This window comes from Dioscorea cayenensis, chromosome 20 (assembly GCF_009730915.1).
Source record: "Dioscorea cayenensis subsp. rotundata cultivar TDr96_F1 chromosome 20, TDr96_F1_v2_PseudoChromosome.rev07_lg8_w22 25.fasta, whole genome shotgun sequence".
In the NCBI taxonomy this organism is placed as follows: Eukaryota; Viridiplantae; Streptophyta; class Magnoliopsida; order Dioscoreales; family Dioscoreaceae; genus Dioscorea; species Dioscorea cayenensis.
In genome coordinates, this window is record NC_052490.1 from 19,758,644 (window position 1) to 19,782,933 (window position 24,290).

A 24,290-nucleotide genomic window follows, 5' to 3' on the forward strand; every position below is an offset into this window, starting at 1 on the left:
TGGCTTAAAACCTCACTCCAACTCCTCCTATGCTCCTCTCCCTCTTGGTGATGATGTGTGCTCATTTCCCACAAGGAACGTCGCCGGAAGATGGCCGGAAGGCCTAAAAAATGTGTGGTGGAGGCGGCCAAAGAGGCCAAGAAGAAGTCTCTTTGCTTTACCCTAGAAGAGTGCTTTTATATCCTCCATAACATACCATACCGGGTCAATGATGGGGTCCGTAACGGGGTCATTGATGGACTCATTGAGGCAGTATGAACCAAGCAAAAACCCATTCTTTTCTTATAACAGTGTTCATCCCGGGGTCTATCATAGCCTCATTGAGGCAGTACGCCTTCAATCAATTTATTCTCTTTTCTTGCTACAGTATCAATCCCGGGTAGCATTGAGGCCGTATGCCTTGGATCAATTCTTGACTTGCAAATCATCCATGTGCTACAGTGGTTACTACAGTGATCTTGCTACAATACCACTGCTGCAGTGCTCCATCTGCAGTAATATGCTAGTGAAAATATATACAGTGTCGCGACCTGGTATTCTTCTCTTTCTCTGCCCAAATCATATCTTTCGTGTCTTCCATGGCGTTTTCATGCCCTGCAAAGCAAATAGTACATGATTAAACACAAAATGGGCATCAATCCTTATAGAAATACATGCTAGAATTATCAAATATATATACTAAAATACATACATTTAGACATTTATCAACCGTGTGCTTAAGGATTTCCACAACTCATTAAGCATTAATTAGGAAGCATAATAGTTGGTCTTGCACTTGAGACATTAATCCTTGGGGGAGCATTGTCCGAGTATCCCAATTCTATCGATTGCCTTACCTCTCACTTTTATCTATGCCTCTCATTCTTGTTCATTTTATTTCTGTCCACTTTACACTTCATCAACACAATCATTGTTCATTCTCACTTGATTAAGTAGAAATTTAAGTATTTTTTTATTCCCTACTCCCTGTGGATATGATACCCACTCACCTGTGATTTATTACTCTACAAACCTGTGCACTTGCGCATCACACGCGTTGTCAGTACATATGTTACATTTCATAAATTAAAAAGAAAAAAAAAATCATAAACCATATGTGATTTCATTCCATTCTTCGTTCATACTATGGATGTGCTGCAATTAAGTTCAATTTTGATCATGAGTAAATTCAATAAATTCTATATGAATATATATATATATATAAAAGCATAATTTGGACTGAACATGTAATATGCTTTTTATAAAATAAAACCATAAAACATGGTACAAAATAGATTAAAATCAACAATTTCTGGCTTAAGCAAAGCACGGTTAGTCAGCAACTTCAAGAACAGAGATTGTCACGCCCCTAACCCAGCTCGCCAGACCCGGTGCGCCGACAAACGGGCTCACAGCTAAAAGGCTGAGACCTAGTAGGCGTGTAAGGACTCAGAATCTAATCACACAACAGGAAACACAAAGTTCAAAATTCCAACATCTAATAGAAGCTAGAGTTAAAAACATAAATCAAATACTCACACAACCCGACAGATAACTCAAATTTAGAAATAGAACATAATATCTTGCTAGCCCAATAAGAAGCCTATTACACTATTCACTCCGAATCTGAAAAAATATTAACAACAAGATTATGAGCTCGGGAGCCCAGTAAGTAACCATTAAAAATATCGGAATCACAAAAAGTTCAATAATTTCCAAAAATATACAAAATGTAACATAATAAAATAAATATCAAAATGAACCCAGAAATCAGAAATAATTCAAAACAGATTTAATTTACCAAAATAACGAGCAAATAAGCCCCCCAAACAACTAATGCCAAAACAAAACATCAGAACTCATTTATTTAAACACGGTGACCCTAGTCAGATTTTAGAACTTATAGGTTTACCCTCGGTGACCCGAGCCAAAATATTAGAAGCCGTTATTCTTCATAGACAGAACGATGCAAAACTATAGTTTCTATGTAAGAAGTACGTGTCAACACGATCAGTATTTAACCCCTAGTGACAGAGTTATTGCATAGTTAATTGGGGACTACGAGTTTCTATACAAAAACATGTCAGTTCCAAAAATCATCGTCAATGCAATAGTATCAAAATTTAGTAATCCCGTTTTCTAACAAAAATTAATCCAATTATATCAAATAATCAACTATCAATTAACAGAATATTCCACACAGTTTAACAAATTATTAAAATCTGGATATAGCATTAAAACAAATATATCATTTCTCAACACTTCAAATAAATGCAATATTAAGGAATTAAACAAATACAATAATTCAAAAAAACAATACATCATGTTCCTATATGAAACTTTTTTAATATTGGATGAAAATACGTTATCAGGAAATTTGCAAAAAAAATTTAACTAAAAAGAAAAGTTTATAATGATCACATGCTTCTGAAATTATACATAATTAAACTTTAATAACTATTGAATAAATCATATAAATAACCGATACAAAAAAACTATTAAATAACCAGAAATTTTAAACTAATTAATTAAATAACTAATAAAAATACAAATATTAGAAATTAAATAACTATTAAATAAAACTAACCCAATAATAAATATCAAGAATCAAAAAGTATATATATATATATATATGGGTATTTATATGTGGTTTACTTACCTGTTAATCGCTCAAAACCCCCAAAATCCTATGATAGGTCAAATTTTTTCGGTGAAACCTCACAACGTAAATAACATAAAACCTTTGACGAAGAGACCTATTCCCGTCCTCGCTACCGGTGCCACACACCAAAACATAATAAAAGAAAGAGAAGAGAAAAAAACTAGATCTCTCCCTCTTCTTAATCTAAACCAAGATCTATAATGGGAGAAACAAGGAGGCGACAGCTAGGGTTTTGAAACCAAAATAAAATATAAAGATAAATAAATAAAATTCCGTAACTGCCATGTATGCATAATTAAATAAAAATAAAAATGTGGGCCCCACACCATGAATAATATATATATATATTGTATTGATTGTATGCTTAGTAGTTATGTTGATTAAAAAGGAAACCCTTTTATATTCTCTATTTTTCAGTTTTCCAAACCCTAGCCGTACGTCTCCTTGTTTCTTCCGATATAGATTCTCATTTGGATTAAGAAGAGGGAGAGATCTAGTTTTTATTTTCCCCTCTTCCCCTCTTTTTCTTTTGATTTGGTGTGCGGTGCCAGTGGCTTGGACGGGGATAGGTCTCTCTGTCAAGGGTTTTGTCTCTTACATTGTAGGTTCCATCGAAGAAATATCGTAGGATTTTGGGGGTTTTCGAGCGATCGACATGTAAGTACACCACATATAAATATGTACATATATGTATTTGCAAATTTTTGGATTTCACTTTGATATTTTTTCCCACTTTGTTACATTTCATATGTTTTGAGAAATTATTGAATTATTTTGTGATTCCGATATTTTTAGTGGTTGCTTACTGGGCTCCCAAGCTCATTAAGTTGTTCTCTATCTCTTTCAGATCAAGAGTTGGATTGAGTGGTGGAAAATTTAGCAAGGATCGTTTGGGCATTTCGCCGAATATTTAGCTTGTAATAAGTACCATTTTTTTTTTGTGTGGGCCTCAGTTTTGAATGAATAAGTTGTTTTGTTTTTGCAAACACTCAGTCTGATTTTTTATTCTGTTTGGATCAGGTTTTGAGGCCTCGTATGTCTACTTGGTTTCGGCCTTGTAAGTGTGCGGTCGTTTGTCAATACACTGGACCTGGTGAGCCGGGTTCAGGGCGTGACAAATTTAGTGGTATCAGAGCTTTAGTAAAATTTTGATGATATTAGTGTGTCCGATAGAAAGGTTAGTTCCAATTTTGACCTAACCTGTAGCTTTGATTTGCATCCTTGAGCTTCTATCTTTAATTGGTCTTTTGTTACTGACTTGGTGTTTTTTTAGCACCCTTCGAAGGAAGCCTATTAGTGATTCTCTTTATTCTTAGTAAAGAAAATCATGTGGTCATGGGCTGTTGGTAATTAATTAGCATGTGTATGAGTTACATACCCTGTATTAATTGTCTTGGTCTTTCATAGTTTATGGATTGACAATCTTATGTTCCTCTACTTTTTTTTTTTTTACTTAAACTCTTTGACTAGAATTGCATGTTATAGTATTTATTTTGATAATTTGAATTGAGGGAAAATATATTTTTGCTTTGGTTAGAATTTGTGATTTGATCTTGTAGGATTGCATTGTATTGGAAATTGCTTGATATGGCCATTTGATATAAAGAAAATAAGGGTTTAGAAATTTGCAGATATAATGATTTGGGAGAAAAAAAAAATGATTAGAGTTGAGTTCTTGTATTGTTTATACATTGAAGTTTAAGAATTGTGACTTTCAAGATTTTGATTTGAGTGGCCTGAAATTTGTCTAAATTCAGAGACTATAGATATAGAATTTGGGTAAGTTTAAAACTAGAGAATTGTGGCATTTATTCGTAGCTATCTACCTGTAAAATTTTGAATTTATTAGATGTGTAACCTAAGAGATATTCTCTTATAATTAGGTCTACTCCGGATATTACTGTTATGCAGGACTTGAAGATTAAATGGTATTTTTCAGGATTCTAGAGGAAGATTTGGCCAAAGTGCATTATAGAGAACTTGTTCAATATGGTCTTAACTACTTGTCTGTAAAATATTTCTACAATTGGATGTGTAGTTTGAAAGATATTCATAATCTTGTATGACTAACCTGGAAAATAAATGTGCTGAATTTGGTGAGATTTATATTGATGTCATAATTTGAGGAAAGCTAAGAATATTATAGAACTTGGTCACATTGTATCTTGGTGAGTCTAAATCTTTTTGAAATAATAATCATGTGGTTTTGGCAAGTTTAAGCACTACTATAATATTTTATTTGAGGAAAAATTGAAATCAAGAAAATTTATGGTTTGTGAATACTTGATGATTGCTAATGCAATGATAAATTTATTGCATTGTTAGTAAGGCAAAAGATATTTATTGAGCTGGTAATTTTTGTCAAGGCCACTTGTTTCCAAAATGAATAATGTCTTTTATTCCTATTTATATACAGTCAAGTTTTGACTTATGATTTTTGTTGGTTCTGTTAGCAATTTGATTTTCAGTTAACGAGGAAAGATTATGAGTGTCCTAATATTGTTGGACTTGAATATTTGCATAATTTTAATGATCTCCCTTTTTTTTTTTTGAGAAATGTTTGTTGGTTGTAAAATTTGATCTATGATAATATTGTTAGGAGATTATAGTAGGCAACATGTATTCCAATGGATGATTAAGAAACTGATGGCATTTTAATATTGTCTAAACCTGGTTGATTTAGTCATCATATCCATGGGATGCTACAGGAATTGATGATTCTAATTGAGTTTTGATGGATTACAACGGTGGTAAAGTATTTGCAGTTCTAAACCCTATTTGAGAGTTGGATGACAAGTAACATGATCATTGATCCTCAGATTGATGATTACAAGAGAATGCCCAACGGCATTGATATCTAAGTTATGTTTGATTTAAGTTGGTGCAAAACCCTAACTTGGTTTGAGGTTCTTTTGTTGTAACCATCATCCTTAGAAGTATCATCAGTCAAGTTTTGTTTGAATCAATTGGTCTTTGAATCTTATTAGCTAATTCGATGACGATCAAATTTCAAATAGTCTGAATCTTACTGGAAGTCTTCTTCAATGGATCAAGTTTAAGTTTAGAGGACTAAACTTTTTTTTTAGGAGGGAGGAGTTGTGGGCCCCACACCATTAGTAATATATATATATATTGTATTGATTGTATGCTTAGCGGTTATGTTGATTAAAAAGGAAACCCTTTTATATTCTCTATTTTTCAATTTTCCAAACCCTAGCCGTACGTCTCCTTATTTCTTCCGATATAGATTCTCATTTGGATTAAGAAGAGGGAGAGAACTAGTTTTTTTCCCCCTCTTCTCCTCTTTTTCTTTTGATTTGGTGCGTGGTGCAGGTGGCTAGTACGGGGATAGGTCTCTCCGTCAAGGGTTTTGTCTCTTACATTGTGAGGTTCCATTGAAGAAAATTATCGTAGGATTTTGGGAGTTTTTGAGCGATCGACAGGTAAGTACACCACATATAAATATGTACATACATGTATATGCAAATTTTTGGATTTCCGATAAACATCTACATAATTATTTAATTACTTTGGGTTTTATTGTGAAACCATTCATGATATTATATTTAAATAATATGGGTTTTAAGATACTATAATTATCCATGTTTCAAAGCTTATAGAGTTCTAATTATTTAACTGTTATTTAGTGAATCAAATACTTTAAATATTATGGATTTTCGGAATTACTTGGCATCCACTGCATTAGTATTATTATTATTGTTTTATTATTTTTATAATATATTCCTGAATTGTTTTACTTGGATCTTCTAGAAGCAATTGTTATTTAATCATTGAATGTTTGTAAAAATCATGATTTATATGTTAATTATGTATTCAGTATGGATTACTTATATTTTAATTATTGTTATCACATGATTGATTAAATTTCTAAATATTGTTGTCAGACATTAGCATTATATTATTTTGAAATAATTGGAATTATTTTCATTAAAAATGGGATCACAGAATTTCAGTGTTTCTGCGTTGACAATATTTTTGGACGTACTGGTATATTTTTGTATAGAAATTCATAGTCCTCAATTAACAATGCAATAACCATGTCACTGGGGGTTAAACACTGACTGTGTCGACACGTACTTCTGACATAGAAACTATAGTTTTGCACCGTTCCGTCGGTGAAGAATAACTAATATTCTGGCTCGGGTCACCGAGGGTAAACCTATGAGTTCTGAAATCCGATTCGGGTCACCGAGTTTAAATAAATGAGTTATGATATTTTGTTTTGACATTTGTTGTTTGGGGGACATATATGCTTGTTATTTTGGTCAACTAAATCTATTATGATTTATTTCTGATTTTTGGATTTCACTTTGATATTTTTTTCCACTTTGTTACATTTTGTATGTTTTGAGAAATTATTGAATTATTTTGTGATCCCGATATTTTTAGTGGTTGCTTACTGGGCTCCCAAGCTCATTAAGTTGTTCTCTATCTCTTTCAGATCAGGAGTTGGGTTGAATGGTGAAAAACTTAGTAAGGATCGTTGGGCATTTCGCCGAATATTTAGCTTGTAATAAGTACTCTTTTTTTTTGTGTGGGCCTAAGTTTTGATTGAATAAGTTGTTTTGTTTTTGCAAACACTCAGTCGGTTTCTTTATTCTATTTGGATCAGGTTTTGAGGCCTTGTATGTCTACTTGGTTTCGGCCTTGTAGGTGTGCGGCCGTTTGTCAATACACTTAGTCTAGTGAGCCAGGTTCGGGGCGTGACAAAAAATGTATGGAGCCCACGAAGATCGAGCGGAGTTGCATTGGAGGTGGAGGTGGGGTAAATCGAGCAGAGGTTTTTGGTGAAGTTTTGATACATGGTTGAATGAAGTGAGGATAGAGGCAGGTGAAAGGCGGAATCAATAGCATATACAAGTACACACGCGCAAGCGCACACACACACATATATATATATAATTTTATACAAATGGTAAATAAGGCATCAATAGTGTATGAGTATGTCTGATAAATATATGAAAATTTTAAACAACTAGTAAGAGACTTGATGGATCCATTGAATAAGTTAAACCATAAAAGGGTTGTGAAATTATATTGAGACCGAAAGATCTCCAAGTGAAACCCAAGCATAAGCACAACGGTTTCTGATCTTGTGTATCACTGAAGATGGCTGTTCAACGGCTGGTCTGATCGCAGCTAGTTTCTTTTCAAATGGTGCTCTGTTCTTTAGCTCCAGCTAAACCAAGGCAGCAGCCATAATACAATTAACAATGTTTTATTATGTGACCAGTGAAAAAAGAGATAAAAATTTAGTCACCTTCTCAAGAAACCGCTTAGAATCCAGAATGTAGCAGAAATAGGAAAATTGTTTGTATAGATCAGCTTCAGTGTACTGTTGAATGGGTGAAACAAGCCAATATCTTTTAAGTTTAGACTCTCAAGTCAAAAGCATGCAATCTAATATTAATGAAGAAAAGAATCAGTGGTTTAGATGAAAAAAAATACCTGCCTAATGAGATGGCCATTGCAAGAAGGGTAGTTTGGGCAAACAGTCCCTCTTTCTGCATCACCTATTACACGTAAATTTATACTGCCAGTGGTGTGCTTGCACAATTCATCATCACACTGTTAAACAAACAGAATCATTAAAAACCAATAAAAGATTATGGAAAAATAAATATTGGTCACAACTAAAGTAAGTACTCACCATCATCAAGCCCCTATAATACTTGGATGTGAAACCATCAGCTTGCCTTTTGACCTACAACAATAGAAAAAAGGTAAATTTCCAATTTAAGGGACCTAGAGATGATTTCACTGTGCTAGAGATGACATGTTCACCTGGTTGGCAATCATGGCAGGAGAAAATCTACAACCAACATCACCCGGGCATCTGGGGCAACGCATTGTGCGCCAGAAGTTTAGTGCCTCATTTTCTGATTGTGACCCTGATTGGTTTCTATTGCTTGAAGTAGACAGTAAACTGGATACTGGGGGGCAGTCAAAGGAGCTTGAGCATCTGGGGCATGACAACCTAAGAGGCACACACCCAGAATACCTACATATTTGATGAAAATAATTAAAGAGGAGGTCAGCATATCTTCATATGCAGTCAACATATCCTCTGCCTAGATTTACCTCTTGTCATCATCCAACACAGAAAGCAAAGCAATGGAGCCTTTGCCAGCAGATTCAGCAGCATTGTATTGGTACTTCAGCATCGAAACCAGAATGTCAGTAAACAAAAGGCAAAATAGAGAAAATACATGCAGGTTATTGTTCAAACTTACCTTGGATGAATCTAGCCCAAGACAATCAGCTAAACGTCCCGGGCTAGTGCCTTGAATGGAAGCACATAAACGTGACACCACAGGATATATCTGAGACATGCCAACATTTGATCACTAAAAAGTAAATAGAACCTGTTCAGTAAAGGTCTGCTCACACAACGAACAGGGCAAAATCCAAAAAATAACCTGCTGTGATAAGTAATAGTTGATGTCAATCAGCCAATTGCCACTGTCTCTGTTTAATTCATCGAGATGTCTAGCTCTTTGAGCTATCCCAGTGGAGGAACCAGAATTCGATTCCTGACAAAGAAAATAGTAAAAAAAAGAGTAAGAACAGATAATACCTCACAGCAGCAAATAATTATTTTCTTGTATGGCAAGAAGGTTAATCAATCATCCCCAGTTAGTCAGGTTATCAAATTTTTATGCTGGAATAAAGAAATCAAGATTTGTGAAGACAGACAAGTACCCTCTGACAGCAGATTACATAAGGAACTGTATCACCAGCAAAGCCACCAGGATAACCATTTTGCTTCAATCTTAGGGCAACCTAACAAACAGTTAAAAGCACGAAAGTTGGTAATTGTGGATAAATCAAAGGACGTGCCCCCATAACTTATTTGCACGGTGAGCAAGATGTAGGACCTGAACATGAGGTTGGTTTTTTGCATCAAGATAGTCCTCTGGTGGTTTCGTTAACGTCTTCCAAATAACATATTTTTCAAGCTGTATTTCACCTTTTCTAATCTGTTCTTGTTCCTGAAGTGCATAAGAAAGTAGCCCAATCATAGCAATGCTGGCACATCTTGGATTCAATATGCGTATCAAATTCCAAAAGGGAATAAACATAATCACTAATCAGAAATAATTTACGTACACTTTAAAGCCAAACTGCTGAAAAGATTTTGTGTTGCCTATGGAACAATACAGAAATAACAAATACAAGATCCAATGTTACTCTTGCTTCAAAGTTGATGAAATATTACCTTCACAAGATAACTATGAATCAACTCCACAACATCTTCACAGGACCTGCATAATCAGAAGCATGAACAAAATAAATATCAATACTACAAACAAAGATAACTACATGCTGGATATTCTTGGCTTGGCATAGCGATAGCCAGAAAAAATGATCAGAATATGTACATACCTTTCAGATAATATCTTCTTGAGGCAGAAGTTTCCGATGTCTTTTGATAGCTCACACCAGTCTCGCCGAACAATATCAACACCCTTGCAATCGATAACCTGCTTTATGTTTGATGTACTCAGAAAGATAAAAGAACAGTAATCTAAAACAATAAGCATTGAATATTATAACTGCAACCTCTTTGGGAATCCCATTCTCAGATTGCACTTCCACAGCAGCATATTTCTTCTTCTTGAGAAGAAGCATTCTCTTATACAAACCATCAAGGTCAATCTCTAAGCAACCATATTTCTTGTTGACCTGTTTGAAAACAGATTTGGTTAACATGTTAAGATTCTGAAACGTGAATCACGCATTGAAAAAGCACCACATAACTTTGTAAGACCAATAAGTGTTACAGTCATTCGTATTCCGTTCATGACAGAGCCAAGAAGAAAAAAAGGAAAGAGAGAAAAAGAGTGCAATAATCTAATAATAAGGCTCACCTCTTGAATGACTTTCGCGGCAATTGTCTTGGCTTTGTTTATGTCATCTAGTCCAGTATAGATCATAATAGAATCTGTATCCCCATAAATTACCTGTGTGGCAACCAATAGGGGTCAAAGCTAGTTAGGCATATGAGTTGTATATAAACCTTTAAATATGTAGGATTTGCAGACCTTGATGTACAACTATTCAATGCTCTTAAGAAGTGTATTAGCTAGCGCATACAAGCATTTAGTGATGTATATATTTACTCCACCATCAGCCTGCAATCTCTATACAGTTCTCATGGAGATTCAGAAAGCAATCTCCCCCCCACCTTTGATGAAGAAAAAAAGCTACTGGGTTTATACCAACAATAAACACACATCATATGATACCTAAAGCACTAGGAACATAGATTCTTAAATAGTGAATGTGTAAGCATCTACTGCCAAATCCAATCATGAAGCTGAAGATGCAATTGGGTTGTGTTTCACCTAGAATGAAAGTGGGCTAAACAAACAATTGATCAACATATATTGTAAAATGCAACCGAATATTTATATATTTTGCCTATAGAGCCATGCCAGGTTTTTTATGCAAATATTATTATTTAGTTCCAAAACTCCAAACCTCAAAACTAACCAAGCATCTCCACATGCAAATGTCGTTTACTGTAGAAATCACGAGTGATTCAAGTAATACTATTATTGATCTAACAACAGTGTGATGTCCAATGTCAATAGTACAGCCAATAAGACACAGTGCCCCACTTGAGACACTATATGATCAAATGCCATCTTATGCAAACTTTTAGGGATCATAAATCTCATGGGACAAGGGGCACCTCCAAGTTCAAGTGGTTCTGAACTAAATCCACAGTACTTTGCAGGATCTCCCTTCCCTGTAAAATACACACACACCAATCAACATTTACCTCAAATGATTGTTCTACCTAATATTTTTGTGTAATGCTTAAATGCGAAAATACTCTTACTCTAAGTGTTATGAGCTCTGCAAGTGGTTTTGCATAAAATCTTGAATTTGAAAAGCCCAAGCAACCATAAATACTGAAACAAGTTGGTCAAACAAAGCCCAAAATTAATATCAAATAGTGAGGAAAAAAATTCTAGGCACCACAGAACCAAGAATATAGATCCTAACCTGTTTGCTGTAAGTTTTAATGCTTGTTGCTGAATATCAAGTTGTTGGGCTTTAAGACCACAAGCATTCTTGAGCCAAGACTTGACCAATTTTCTTCTTTCAACCAAATTTTTTAACAACTGTGTCCAACGTGTTAGATGATATCACAAATCAAATCATGAGAGTGTTCTTTACAGCAAATTAGACAAATCTCCACAATTTTAACAAACGTCTAAAGCCTTTAGTTGCAACTTTCAGTATTTATTCCAACTCTTATGATTGCACCATCAGTGTAGTTATGTTAAACAGAACTTGATTTATATGAGTATCAGGTCCACTGACTAGTAGTTAAGTAAAACTTGCAATAATTTTATCAATAAGCAATTCAATTAGTCACTGAACAACTCAACATTAATTGAGACAATACAATGCAGTTTCAATCAAATGCAATGGAGATGGTTGTAGTTTCCAACATTGATTTCAGTAAGAAAAACCATCCAGGTCTTCCAAAAAAATCAAGAGCCTCACAAGAAGCTTACTAAAGATAATAACATAATACCTCAGGTAGAACTCCGACGGATACTAAATATGATAGATTGGTGCTCGTGCCATCAGAAGAATGCTCAACTGTAGTAAAGCAGATGTTGAACTCCTGATAAAGGTTGCAAGATATCATAGTCACAGGTTGCATACAAAAAATCTGTAACTAGGAAAAAATATAATACATGACACTAAGAGCGAGAAATATCTTGTAAACAGCAGTACACAACTCCATCATGAAGAAGATAAACTACCTGAATGATAGACGGATACAGGCTGTTGAAGTCTAAGAGCAATACATATTTGTCATATAAACCCTTTTTTGGTTCCAATACCAACCCACCAGCGTAAGCAGGGCCTTTTTTTCCTTTTCCTTGCTTAATATCTCCACCCTCCGGAGGCATGGAATCAACATTTAAATTATCATCATCACCCCCCTCCGCTGCAACATTAATTCTGCGCTTTGTTGTATTAATCTCTTTATTACGGGCAGAATTCTTATCCGGGACCATGTACTTTTTTGCATGAAAAGAGTGCAACAAGAGGTACTCAACCCTTTGTGCTCTAGCACCCTTAACAACAAGGCAGAGTACAAGTTAAATTTTCCGCATAAGCTCCACAGAGGAGGTCAAGGAAAGAGTAAGTATATGATTTACCAGGAGGGTTTTCCCCCAAAGGTTGCCACTAATATTGGTAAGCTGCCGGGTGAGGGGAAGAACATTCAGATGAAACATCAGTTCAAGAGACAACCTGGCATCATTCTCTCCACAGTCAACCTAGTCAAGTTATTGATATCATCGTATTCAGCTAAATTTGCAAAGTAAAAAATTGGTCTTTTCGAAGGTAAGTAGAATATGCAAGTTCCAATTTTAGTAAGGTTGCAAGATAAACAAAATCTCATATCATGTATCACATACTAATTCAAAAAGGGAGCTTGACATGCGGAACATGGCCGGAACATCAAGAGGAGCAATCTCTTTCCTGTCTTTTTTCAGCTGTGACTCTGCTAGTTGTGTCAAAGAATAGCTCACCTAGAATTAGTAACAGGGTATTAGAACATGATACGTTAAAAATATCAAGACCTGAAAGCATACTAAAAATCCCTCAGATCAAAAGCTAGCATACCTCCCTCAACAAATCCTGTGAGCATGTATTGGTATCACATAAGAGCCGACCTGCAATGCAAGACATGATACCTGGACTTGGCCCAAAACCATAACGGGAATTTTCTTTCATTAGTTTAGGCATAACAGAGCGCTTCAAACGACCAATCCTAGACCACCCAGCATTGGGTACCTTGCAAACCTACAATAACAAATATGACCATGCATTCTATCAGCTAGATCAACTAATAAAAAAATAATAATACAAGTCATTAATAAACCTTATCTCTAGGCCATTAAGCTAAAATGATGCTAACATTAGTAGGAAAATCTTGGATGCAACTAAAAAGTGAAACGCAATATTTCTCAAGAATAAAAAGCTAAAAGCACGAGGCAAACCTGTGCTCGGTGTAGAAATATATCAAGATCAAAGCCAGAAATGTTGTGGCCAACAAGAACATCACAATCCAATTTGTGCAATTCAACCGCCAAGCGATTTAACAAGGCCCTTTCACTGCATAAGATAGATCACCAATTCCAATTAATGCAAGTCAATAGATTGGGTATTCTGATGTGTAAGAACATAGATAAAAATATTGATTGCTGAACATAACATATGCCAGTATCATGCCTGCTTTCCAATGCCAATACAGTAGATCCAGCCTCTGAATTTCTATCATCAGCTTCTTTTACAAAGCCCATTGGAAAAATGCCTCCAAGGTGGCGGACAGCAGTGAAAATGCTGAGCATGCCTGGTCTCTCCAATTCCTCAGCTGACATGGGGCTATCAATCTGCATTTTGCATAGACAGATTAATTAATTCAACTAGAATATTAGAAGAGCATCACTGCACCAATATAAACCCATGCCATATATTCCACCATCGATTACTCATGAAGCAAAACAATCATAAAAAGTAAGTTTTTCTTTTTTTATGCAACCAACCGGTTTCACTTGTTCCCACAATTCCCATAAATGGCATGCCCTCATAGCTGCTTTCCCACTTACACCCACAAGCTGTGGCATTTGGCCAATGAGGGAGATGGCATTATTGAAATAAATATTATTGGCAAATTACCAAGAATAATTTTCAAACAGCATGAACAAATGGTAATAAAAAATTCTGTGATAGGAGTAAATTCTTAGAAACACCAATCAACCAAATAGAGAAATTCAAAAGAGCAACAAATACCTTTGCCTTGTGACAACAGATAATAGAACCAGACACTATTTCATTCATGGTATGCTTCTCCCCAATAATGGTTTTCAAATTTATGGCCGCAGCAATTACAGGAGGAATTTCTAGAGCGCCCTTTGAAACAGAAACATGCAAGTCCTTTGGGCAATCAACTACCACTTCATATTTGCACCAACTGACCTGATATTAGACAAAAGTACAAGGATAATTACTACAATCAATGGAGGTACATCTTTACGGTGCTAATGAGACATAAAAATACCAAAAAGATAAGCTAAGTTTGTAAGCTCAGTCCAGTGATGTAGTTGAAAAAACATACCTTTTGAGAAGCTAGACAACATGCAAATCTTGAAATCCATAGCCAACAAGGCCCTTTGATTTTTCTTTTAATCAAAAACAATTCCAGAGCACTGTACCACAAATTTACAAGAAGTTAATTCTCATGTAAGATGTAAGCTAAACAAAAACAGGCAGTGCATCTGATTTTTGGCCTTTGTTGGAAATAATACTATTTCAATGGCTGAAGCTCCTCAAAGAGATTCATATCATATAAGGCCCAACATAACTGACGTGCTCTAATTTTGAAGCATATACTCACTCTGCTGATGGGTGAAATCCCGTGCAAAAGAATTGAAAGGTAAATTGGGTTTTAGTGGCCCAAAAACTTAATAATTCAAAATACAAGTTAAATATATCCATGTAACATTGCTTGAATCTCTTATATATAATTCACAAAAGAGCATGCTAATGAAATGGCCTTTCTATGACTATAGCAAAAAAGAAAATGAGATATTGATATAACGAATAAAAAAAAAGATTTAAGCAAGTTTATGCACTAATTAATTAATAACTATATATAACAAAAACCAATAAAAAAAAGATAAAGCAAAAAGTTAATTTGATAATATGCCGACTTGCTTGGCAGTTTGGCAAAAAACAAAGATGGTGATTCAGGTATGGGTCAAGCATGTGTATCTAGTGTTAAAAGACGACCAATCCTAAGTGGACTCATTGCTAAAATCTGACAACAATAAATCCAGTAACTGACTTTACCTGGAGTTTGTACCTAATAGTGCAAGGAAATGTTCTCCTTTCAAGTCTGTTTGCAACGGTGGATCCTGCAATCAACATGACATGTGGTCATGCACATTTTTAAGAGGGTGATTTTCAAAAGATGCAATACAAAAGAAAAAAAATTTACAATGATTATTCTAGACTGATATTTGGCATCTCCCACTTACATTATTGTTTCAGACAAAACATGGTCCAAGGACAAAATATCATGCATAAGCCCACCACTCTCTCTAAATCATAACATTCAGAAATTTGACTATACAAAAGCATGGGCAATGGCATAACATCCTGACCATCTAATTAAAGGGCTTACTTCACGTGTCACAGAGCCTTCTCACACCTAACATAAAAATTTGTACCTTCTGAGCAAAAAAACTAGCAAGAATTGAAAAGTCAAATCAGCCAAAGGGAAATCAATATTTCTGGCTAAGCTACAGTTCCATCATGGCTGGTAATTAGCCTACAATGACAGGTGTCAGACAGATTCTATGATGGACAATATGTTTTGCTACCTGGTAACATTCAAGTATTGCAGATTTACAAGATGTTCTGTTGTAAGTGACAAATTAATAACATCTCATGAATTGATGAGGCTTCTTCCTCCACATTAGTTAAACTTAGCATATGAAGAAAGAAGAAAAGAAGGCATATGCAAATCCCATGAAGTAATTGTATCCATTACAACACAGAACAAAAATTGTGTAAGATATGTACTATATCTGTGACTAATAGGAGACCAATACACTCAGAATTTTAATCAAATACACAAAAAGACCATGCATATAAACTGAAATACCTTGAATGGATAATTGATCTTAAGGACATATTGTTCCCCTCTAGGTATATCAGTACGTTCAAAAGCATAGTTTCGCTGAAATCAAACAAAAAATGAAAGTATTGATTGCAATATAGAACCATACTGATTAAAATAACACGAGTAAAAAGTTCTTTCCAATATCCCATAATAAATGCATTTCTAAAACCAGTGACTCAACCAACCTTAACAATCATCATACTAAAATTGAATACATTGAGATCCCGTAATCTCTTGGTGACTTCACTCTTTAATCCGGCTGCCATCTCCTGATTACGAAAAATATACACACATGAGGATGCATGATGCTCACTGAAAACAGGAAAGGTAAACATATTCAATAATCATTAGAGAATAATAAGCACATATTGAGAAATGCAAATTTACTTGCAAAGTTGTATGAAAATCTGCTGGTGAAGCCTTGGAATTGGCAATGTTCTCCTCAAATTCCATTATCTTGCTACTTGGAAATACAGCTCCATTCGGAACAGCATAAACACATCTTTTCATATTCTTTACAACCACACAACAACTTTGATATGTAGTACCCTCCTTGACCTAATTAACATGTATATTTCCTGAGTTCAAAGTTCTTTCCACAAAAGATGTGAAATGGTTCACAAAATTAATGAAGTCTTTTCTATTATAGCAAACAAAAAATATCATTATCAGTTACATAATGCATGGTATAGAAAGCAAAATTTCAGATTGATACACATAGGCAAGCTATAAACTAATTATCCATTACTCCAAATAGCAAAAGGGAAGAATCTTCCAATGATTAAAAGTTAAACAAAAGAAAGATATAATTTTGTTGGCAGTAAAGAGGCATTATACGTTATATCATTAACAACCAAATGATGACGCCAATCATGGAGAAAGCTTTTCGCTCCCCAATTCAAGCCAGGAATAGTTAGCCAAAAGCACCAGCATTGAGGTAAAGGATGAAAGAGCAATCGAACTAGTGTAGGTAATGTACCTTTCCAAACAGGTACAAGGTGCCTGCATTAGCACCAAAAGGCTCCTCAGAGGCATCAATTACATAAAAAGGTAGTGACCCATCTGAATCTAACAGTGCTCCGAGACCAACAATTTCACTCCCTGCAGCCTCCGCTTTGATTTCTTCATTGACATCCTTCATCTCGGCCACCCTGCCACTGCTCTCTGAATCAAGCTTTGGGCCCAAAACCTCTTCTTCCTTCACTAACTCCGTTTGATCATCCTTCTTCTGATGATCAGAAATATCATTCTCAAACAAACCACTTCTCACAAAAACTGTCTCTAATTTGTAATCCAAAAACTCAATCGCCCTCACCTGATCTGCAGCAGCCAGTGGCAACTCACTGCTGTTTTGAGCTGGTGTGAAGGAACATCGACCACCATAAATCATGTGCCTGCGTCTCGACTCCTCCCGATCAGTCTCATCTGGTGCGAACTCCGCAAGCACCTCATCCACAATGTTGTCAGATGGCAAACCCATGCCCTTCGTCCTCTTATACTTCTTGAAAACTGAGGAGGTAAACATTGATGGCAGACTTTCCTTTCCCACCAAAGCAGCCGAAAGAGATGATGGCTGGGGTTTCTTCGGTATGGGCTCCTTCTTGGTGTTCCACTTATTCCGAGGTTTCAATCCATCATTAGAGGGTGGATAACCCTCATCGGATGAGAAGGAGTCAGGAGGGCGGGACCACTCTTCCTCCAGGTCCTCATCGGCGTATCCCAGCCCATCATCGTCAACGATGAAGTCACGGGTCTCCTCCCGGTGGCGCACCATCAGAGCAGCATACTCCTCCTCGGGGACCGTGTCAAAGATAGGGGCTTCCATCTTGATCTGGTAGCTAGGGGCGGCGCCAGATGGATCCGAGCGGCGCTTGCGGATGGCCTTGAGGCGCTCCAGAGCTTCGGCGCGGGAATTTGTCTTAGGGCGTCGGTTTCGCGTCCGGCGACCGAACGCCGTGGTCTCCTTCATCACTCTTCTCCTTGATCTCTCGATGAATCTCAGAGCTCCAACAGGAAAGGGAAGAGAAGAGATCTGTGTGATTTGGAAACCTTAGCGAGGAAACTAAAGTATGCCGCCTAAACATACATGTCAAGCAACACATAAACTTCCCGCCAAAACCATATATATATATATATATATATATATATATATTAATAACATAATTTAAATTAAACTGCTTTATTTTGTAATTTTAAAATTAGAGTAATTATTTTATTTTTTTAATATAAAAATGGATTAATTTATCTCTTGATGATTAAAGGCCCGTTTGGTGGACAAGATAAATATAGACGGATATGATATGAGTGAGCACTGGATAGGAGTAGGCAAGGATATAGACATGATAAGCTAATATCTTATGAGATGTTTGATGCGCACCAAATAAACCATTATATAGCATTTTGTTATCCTATTTTATTTTATGTTTGAGTAGAATATAATATGAATGGTATGTAAATAGACAAAATTACCTTTTATAATATAGTTATATATATATATATATATTTAAATAAACTTTTTTTTAATCTTTTTCCTTAATGATTTACTTATCAATATATTTTAAATTTTTAAAAAATAAATAACTTATAAATAATGTCCACAAATATATAAATTGCGATATCACCAATTTGCAAAAATTATAGTTAATACTTATTTCCTAGGAGAAAATCATACACAAAGTCATCAATATAACATAACGATAGAGTAATATACTCATTAATAGAAAATAAATAGATCACATCAAAATCAATTTGAAAAAAAAAAATCAGAATAGAGAAACTAAAAATAAGATATAATTAAAAAAAATTTAAATGAAAAATAATTTGCTCAAGCGAAGATTGATGGAGAAACATTTTAACCACTCTAGATGTGTAAAATTCTATTTAAAATAGTAAAATTAGTATTCTATCTAGTTGTTGGCAAGCTTCTTGTCCCAATCATCGTGTTAAAAAGATCAAAAAAAGAGATATAATGAAACACTAGATAAAAAAGGTAAACAAAATAATAGGGCAAAAGAGTAAATTTATATTTTTTTTATCATATCTACCTGTTTCTATCTTGTCTCCCCCCATAGGATTCATTATTATATGGCCGGTATGATAAAGTGGGCCAACAGAATATCACTATCATATCCTATTGCCATACCAAACAAAAGACAGCAAGAAAATATGATAGTCTATCATATCTTTTGCTTTTATCATGTCCACTAAACGGACCCTAAGTATTTTATTTATTGATATTATTCAGGGAAAATTAATTTTCGCCCCTAAAAGTTTCAAAAGTTCATAAATAGCATCTCTGACTTTTGAAATTCCTAAACAGCCCCTCCTTTTTTGTTTGACATTTTTTTGCCCTTAAGCTCACTCCGTCAGCCACATTTTCTTTATATTCCAGCTTTACCACTACAAATGGTTGGAAAAAACCACACAGTCACATCATTATTTTGAAAAACGTACTTTGAACTATTAAATCTTTAATTTTTTGTCATATTCTCCAACACTTATTTGGAAGTCTTTGTGCACTTTATATTTCTTAAACCCTTTTTATCTCTCTATCTGACCTAAATTGTGATTTACTCCAGTTCTCATCTGGTGTTTTGTAGTTTTCCATTTTTATATTTTTCAACCATCCCAGTAACCGGTGCAACAATCTCTTCCATGGCAAGTGCACAACCTTGTTACTTAGAGGAAGCCCTCCAAATAAGGCATGTGAGTTTTTTAGTTGCTGTGTTGGGTTTGGACAATTTTTCATATAATACCATATCAGTGATAGTATTTTTTCTCTTGTTATCCAAATTTTCTTAGATACAAGGGGGAAGGACATGTGATGTTGTTCATTGTACAGACCTCTTAGGAATCAATCCAAGCAAAGATATATGAGCGATGGGGCCTCAAAATTTTTCGTGTAAGGATGAAGTTTGTAACGCTCAATACACATAGGACGCCCTGTTTAATAGAATCTGACGGGGCTTTTAGCACATGTGCCAAGTGCATGTACCACATATTCAATTGTGTTACCATCGACATTATAGTTGACACAGATGAAAGACTATTGGTCGTTCCTGCTGACACATCTCTCCCATTATAAATATTAATTCTCTTAGTACATGTGCTTCGAAAATGATGTATAACAAATTTTCACTTAGTCATTATGTTTTCCGCTTATTCAATTGTATTCATCAACAATCTCATCAATAGTGTCAAGGAAGTAAAGTGTATCATCAAAATCAAGAGAATGTCACATGGCTTCGGCGAGGCGGTATGTGAGCATGTCATTTCCAACCCTCAGTGTCAACTCTCCGCCGTCCATGTCGATCAATGCCTTGGAAGTGCGCAAGAATGACTTCCCAAGTATCAAAGGTACATCCACGTCCTCATTGACGTCCAACACTACAAAATCTACAGGAAAGTCTCACTGTTCAGTCCGCCAAGTACATCTTCAACGATGCCCCTCGGATGTCTCACCGTTCGGTCCGCCAATTGCAAAGTCATCCGAGTGGGCCTAGACCCTCCCAAGCCTAGCTTCTGAAAGGAAGTATATGGCATGACGTTGATACTGGCCTCTGAGTCCGCCAATATCATTTCTTCACACAAATTGCCAATGTTGCACAGAATGATGAAGCTTCCTGGGTCTTTCTTCTTGTTCAGCATGTTTTTTTGCAAAACCGCCGAATAAGAAGCATCTAAGATCACTGAAGCACTCTCCTCTAACTTCCTCTTGTTAGTCAACAAGTCCTTCAAGAACTTTGCATACTTAGGCATTTGGTACAATGCCTCAACAAAAGGAACGTTGATGTGGAGTTGCTTGAACAAACTCAGGAACTTCTTGTATTGCTCATCCGCTTGGTCATTCTTCAATCTAGAGGAATAAGGGATTCTTGGCTGGAAAGGTGTGGGTACCACCTCTTTCTCTTTACTTGCTTCCTTCTCCACCTCTATGACCTTGGGTGTATCTATATTGGGCTTCTCACTCGGAAGCCTACCCTCAACCTCACGACCACTTCTCAAAGTGATCGCCTTCACATGCTCTCCAGGATTGGTCTAGGTATTACTTTGCAAGCTTCCTTGTGGTCTCTTCGATAGAGACTTTGTAATTTACCCCACTTGATTCTCAAGATTGTGCAAAGAAGTGGTGTGGTTGCGAAGTGTAGCCTCAACTGATTGGAACCTTGTATCTGATAATTGCACAAATCTAGTCAAGGCCTTCTCCAAATCGGTCAGTCGGGTCTCCAAACCTGAAACTCGGTTTTCCATGTTTGGGGCTTGTTGTTGAAAACTTAGAGGTGCGGTGACTTTTTGTTGCCCTTGGTTGTTCCACGATAAGTTAGGGTGGTTACTTCAACATGAATTGTAGGTATTACTATAAGGATTTCCTTGATTCCGTACTGTGTTACCTACATAATAAACTTGCTCGATGGAAGGTAAACCACCAATGGCTATTGGACAATAGAATGAAGCATGACCTCCACCGCACCCATTGCAAGTAGTCACGGCCACCACTCTATTAGAAGTTAGAAGGTCTTCTTACTCAATGAAAACACTTGAGCTACCAAAGAAGTGACTGCATCTATTTTATTAAGTTCGGCCACCTTCTTCCTTTCCCTAGCATTCCATTGATAGCTATTCAACCCCATTTCTTCAATTAGTTACTAGGCCTCACCGGGGGTCTTGCTACCTGAGGTACTTCCTGCTACCGCATCTAAAAGTTGTCTTGCACTTAGATTCAACCCATTGTAAAAGGTTTGCATGATCATCCACTCGGGAAATCCGTGTTGAGGGCACTTTCTCAGGAGTTCCTTGAACCTTTCCCACGTCTCAAATAGAGACTCTAATTCCATTTGCATAAAGGATGAGATCTCATTCCTAAGCTTTGCAGATTTTTCGGGAGGGAAATAAGGGCTAAGAAAAGCTTCTACCATCTTCTCCCATGTGGTAATCGATGCTCTAGGTAATGAGTGTAGCCACTGCTTCGCTTTTCCCTTTAAGAAAAATAGGAAGGCTCTCAACCTAATGGCATCATCTGTCACCCATTTATCTTGAGCATATTACACACCTCTAGGAAGCTCTCGATGTAACTGTTTGGATCCTCATCAGCCAAACCATTAAATTGTGTGGACTACTGCAACATGTGGATGAATGTCGGCTTCAGCTTGAAGTTCTGAGCTGTGATAAGGGGACACACAATACTCGATTGTGTCCCAATAATGAAGGTCTGGCATAATCAGATAATGTTCTCTATTGCTCGTTCTGTTCTGCCATGGTTTCAGATTCTTCCACTTCCAAATCAGCTAGATTAGACGGTTCTTGCACAGGCTCTTTCCCTTTTCATCTGAGTGTATGTTCAAGTTCCGGATCACCTTCAACTAGTATTGAAGGGTTTTCTTGGGTCATAACCTGGAGCTGCACACACAAAAGAAAAACAAATCAGAATGATGATAGAGAAAGAAGATGTGAAAAAGAAAGAATGAATGAATAGCTAAGAAAACAAAGTGCAAAGTATCTCTAAACGCCTACTCCCGGCAACGGTGTCAAAAACTTGACAACACCTACTGCGTATGTCCCGTAAGTGCACGGGTTTGTCAAAGTAATAAAATCCCAGGTGAGTGGGTATCGTATCCACTGGGAGTATGGAGTAAAAATACTTAGGGGCTGTTTGGTTCGTGGTAATGATATATTACCACGTAACGAGATTATCATGGTAATATGAGTGGGAATGTTATATGGTTGGGAATGTTGAGGTAATTTAATATAACCATGTTTATTTGTGAACTTTTATTACCAGGAATAGTTCATTACCATGTTTGGTTGGTATGTTAATCAACTTGTTAAAATATAAAAAATTATAAGATTACCTCGGTAATCCAAGATAGACACCAAATTTGGTAGTAATAGGATTACCACTTTCTTGGTAATATTTATAAGTTGGTAATTTGATATTACCATCTAGATTACCACTGGTGCAATGCCAAACGTGGTAATATTTTCAGATTACCACGTAACAAGTGGTAATCTTTCTACATTACCACGAACCAAACGGCCCCTTAAATTGTTTCTTAGCGAAGTGAAATATGAATAGTGATTTTGTCACAAGATGTAAGGTAACAAAAGTAAAAGAAACAAGAAAGAGAGCACAAGTAAAGGGGAGGTATGCCAATCGATATAAATGGGATACCCGATATTATTCCGCCTAGGACAATCGTTTCAAGTGCAAAACCCTCTATTATGCTTCTTAATTAATGCATTAATGAGTCATGGAGATCCATTAATACATGGTCCCAAATCTAAGGTCAACCATGCCTAACCCTATACATGTCCCGGAGGAGAAATTGATCAATCTCTCAACCTCGCACTCGTATTGAATTGCAGTGAGTTATAGGGATTCCAAGTGATAAATCCTCTTCCTATATGAAGACCTAACCCTTTGGTCCAGGTGGAAGGTTCCTAGTCATAATTAAGCCTTAGGTGATAAAATCAACTCAACGCTTCACTTCGTTGCCTCTACAACTAAGCCCCAGCGGAAGGTCATCCCTTAGCCCGTTTACTCTAATATGACCGCAAAGAACTTGAGGAATTAAAGGTAGAATAAATCACACCAGAAGAGAAAAGGGACACTCCGCTACCTATCGACTCACCCTCTCAACCCTCTCTAATCTAGCTTTCTCTAACTCTCGTGGTGTGTCACTCATCACAAGGGTTACCAACAAGAACTCTCAACCCTAGTGTCACTCTAGGGGAGTATTCATACAATCAAGCATTCAAGATTGGAACTCAATAAAAACAACAATTAATGAAAGTATAATAAAAAGGTTTAATGAAACGAATACATCCTAGGGTTCACACATCCAAGTACCCACTAGGTTGTTTAGCTCTCTATGCAGCTAATTACAATCAGTAATGAAATCAAATGTA

At 36.1% G+C, this 24,290-nt stretch overlaps 1 protein-coding gene and 1 non-coding gene across 3 annotated transcripts; one reads left to right on the forward strand and one right to left on the reverse strand.

The window, feature by feature from the left end:
- Positions 1 to 7,615: 7,615 nt before the first annotated feature.
- LOC120251171 (DNA polymerase alpha catalytic subunit-like) lies at positions 7,616 to 18,418 on the reverse strand. Of its 2 annotated transcripts, XM_039259709.1 has the most exons (32): positions 17,701 to 18,418; positions 17,365 to 17,613; positions 16,773 to 16,943; positions 16,571 to 16,654; positions 16,368 to 16,442; positions 15,551 to 15,615; positions 14,817 to 14,907; positions 14,492 to 14,677; positions 13,931 to 14,091; positions 13,699 to 13,813; positions 13,322 to 13,501; positions 13,114 to 13,227; positions 12,853 to 12,972; positions 12,451 to 12,768; positions 12,216 to 12,308; positions 11,678 to 11,796; positions 11,511 to 11,583; positions 11,361 to 11,417; positions 10,534 to 10,626; positions 10,226 to 10,348; positions 10,049 to 10,146; positions 9,882 to 9,927; positions 9,541 to 9,654; positions 9,365 to 9,445; positions 9,082 to 9,195; positions 8,896 to 8,985; positions 8,744 to 8,817; positions 8,447 to 8,663; positions 8,313 to 8,366; positions 8,111 to 8,230; positions 7,923 to 7,997; positions 7,616 to 7,841 (listed from the first exon to the last, which is right to left on the reverse strand). In XM_039259709.1, exons 1-32 carry the CDS (start codon positions 18,352 to 18,354, stop codon positions 7,695 to 7,697), a joined length of 4,371 nt encoding a protein of 1,456 aa, XP_039115643.1. In that variant the 5' UTR covers positions 18,355 to 18,418; the 3' UTR covers positions 7,616 to 7,694. The 2 variants fall into 2 exon arrangements, with proteins under 2 accessions (XP_039115643.1, XP_039115644.1); XM_039259710.1 differs by lacking the exons at positions 11,361 to 11,417; positions 11,511 to 11,583; positions 11,678 to 11,796.
- Positions 18,419 to 22,145: 3,727 nt separating this feature from the next.
- Positions 22,146 to 22,252, forward strand: LOC120252031. The gene has a single exon (XR_005533584.1). It is a non-coding gene; the product is annotated as a small nucleolar RNA R71 (small nucleolar RNA).
- The last annotated feature ends 2,038 nt before the right edge of the window (positions 22,253 to 24,290 follow it).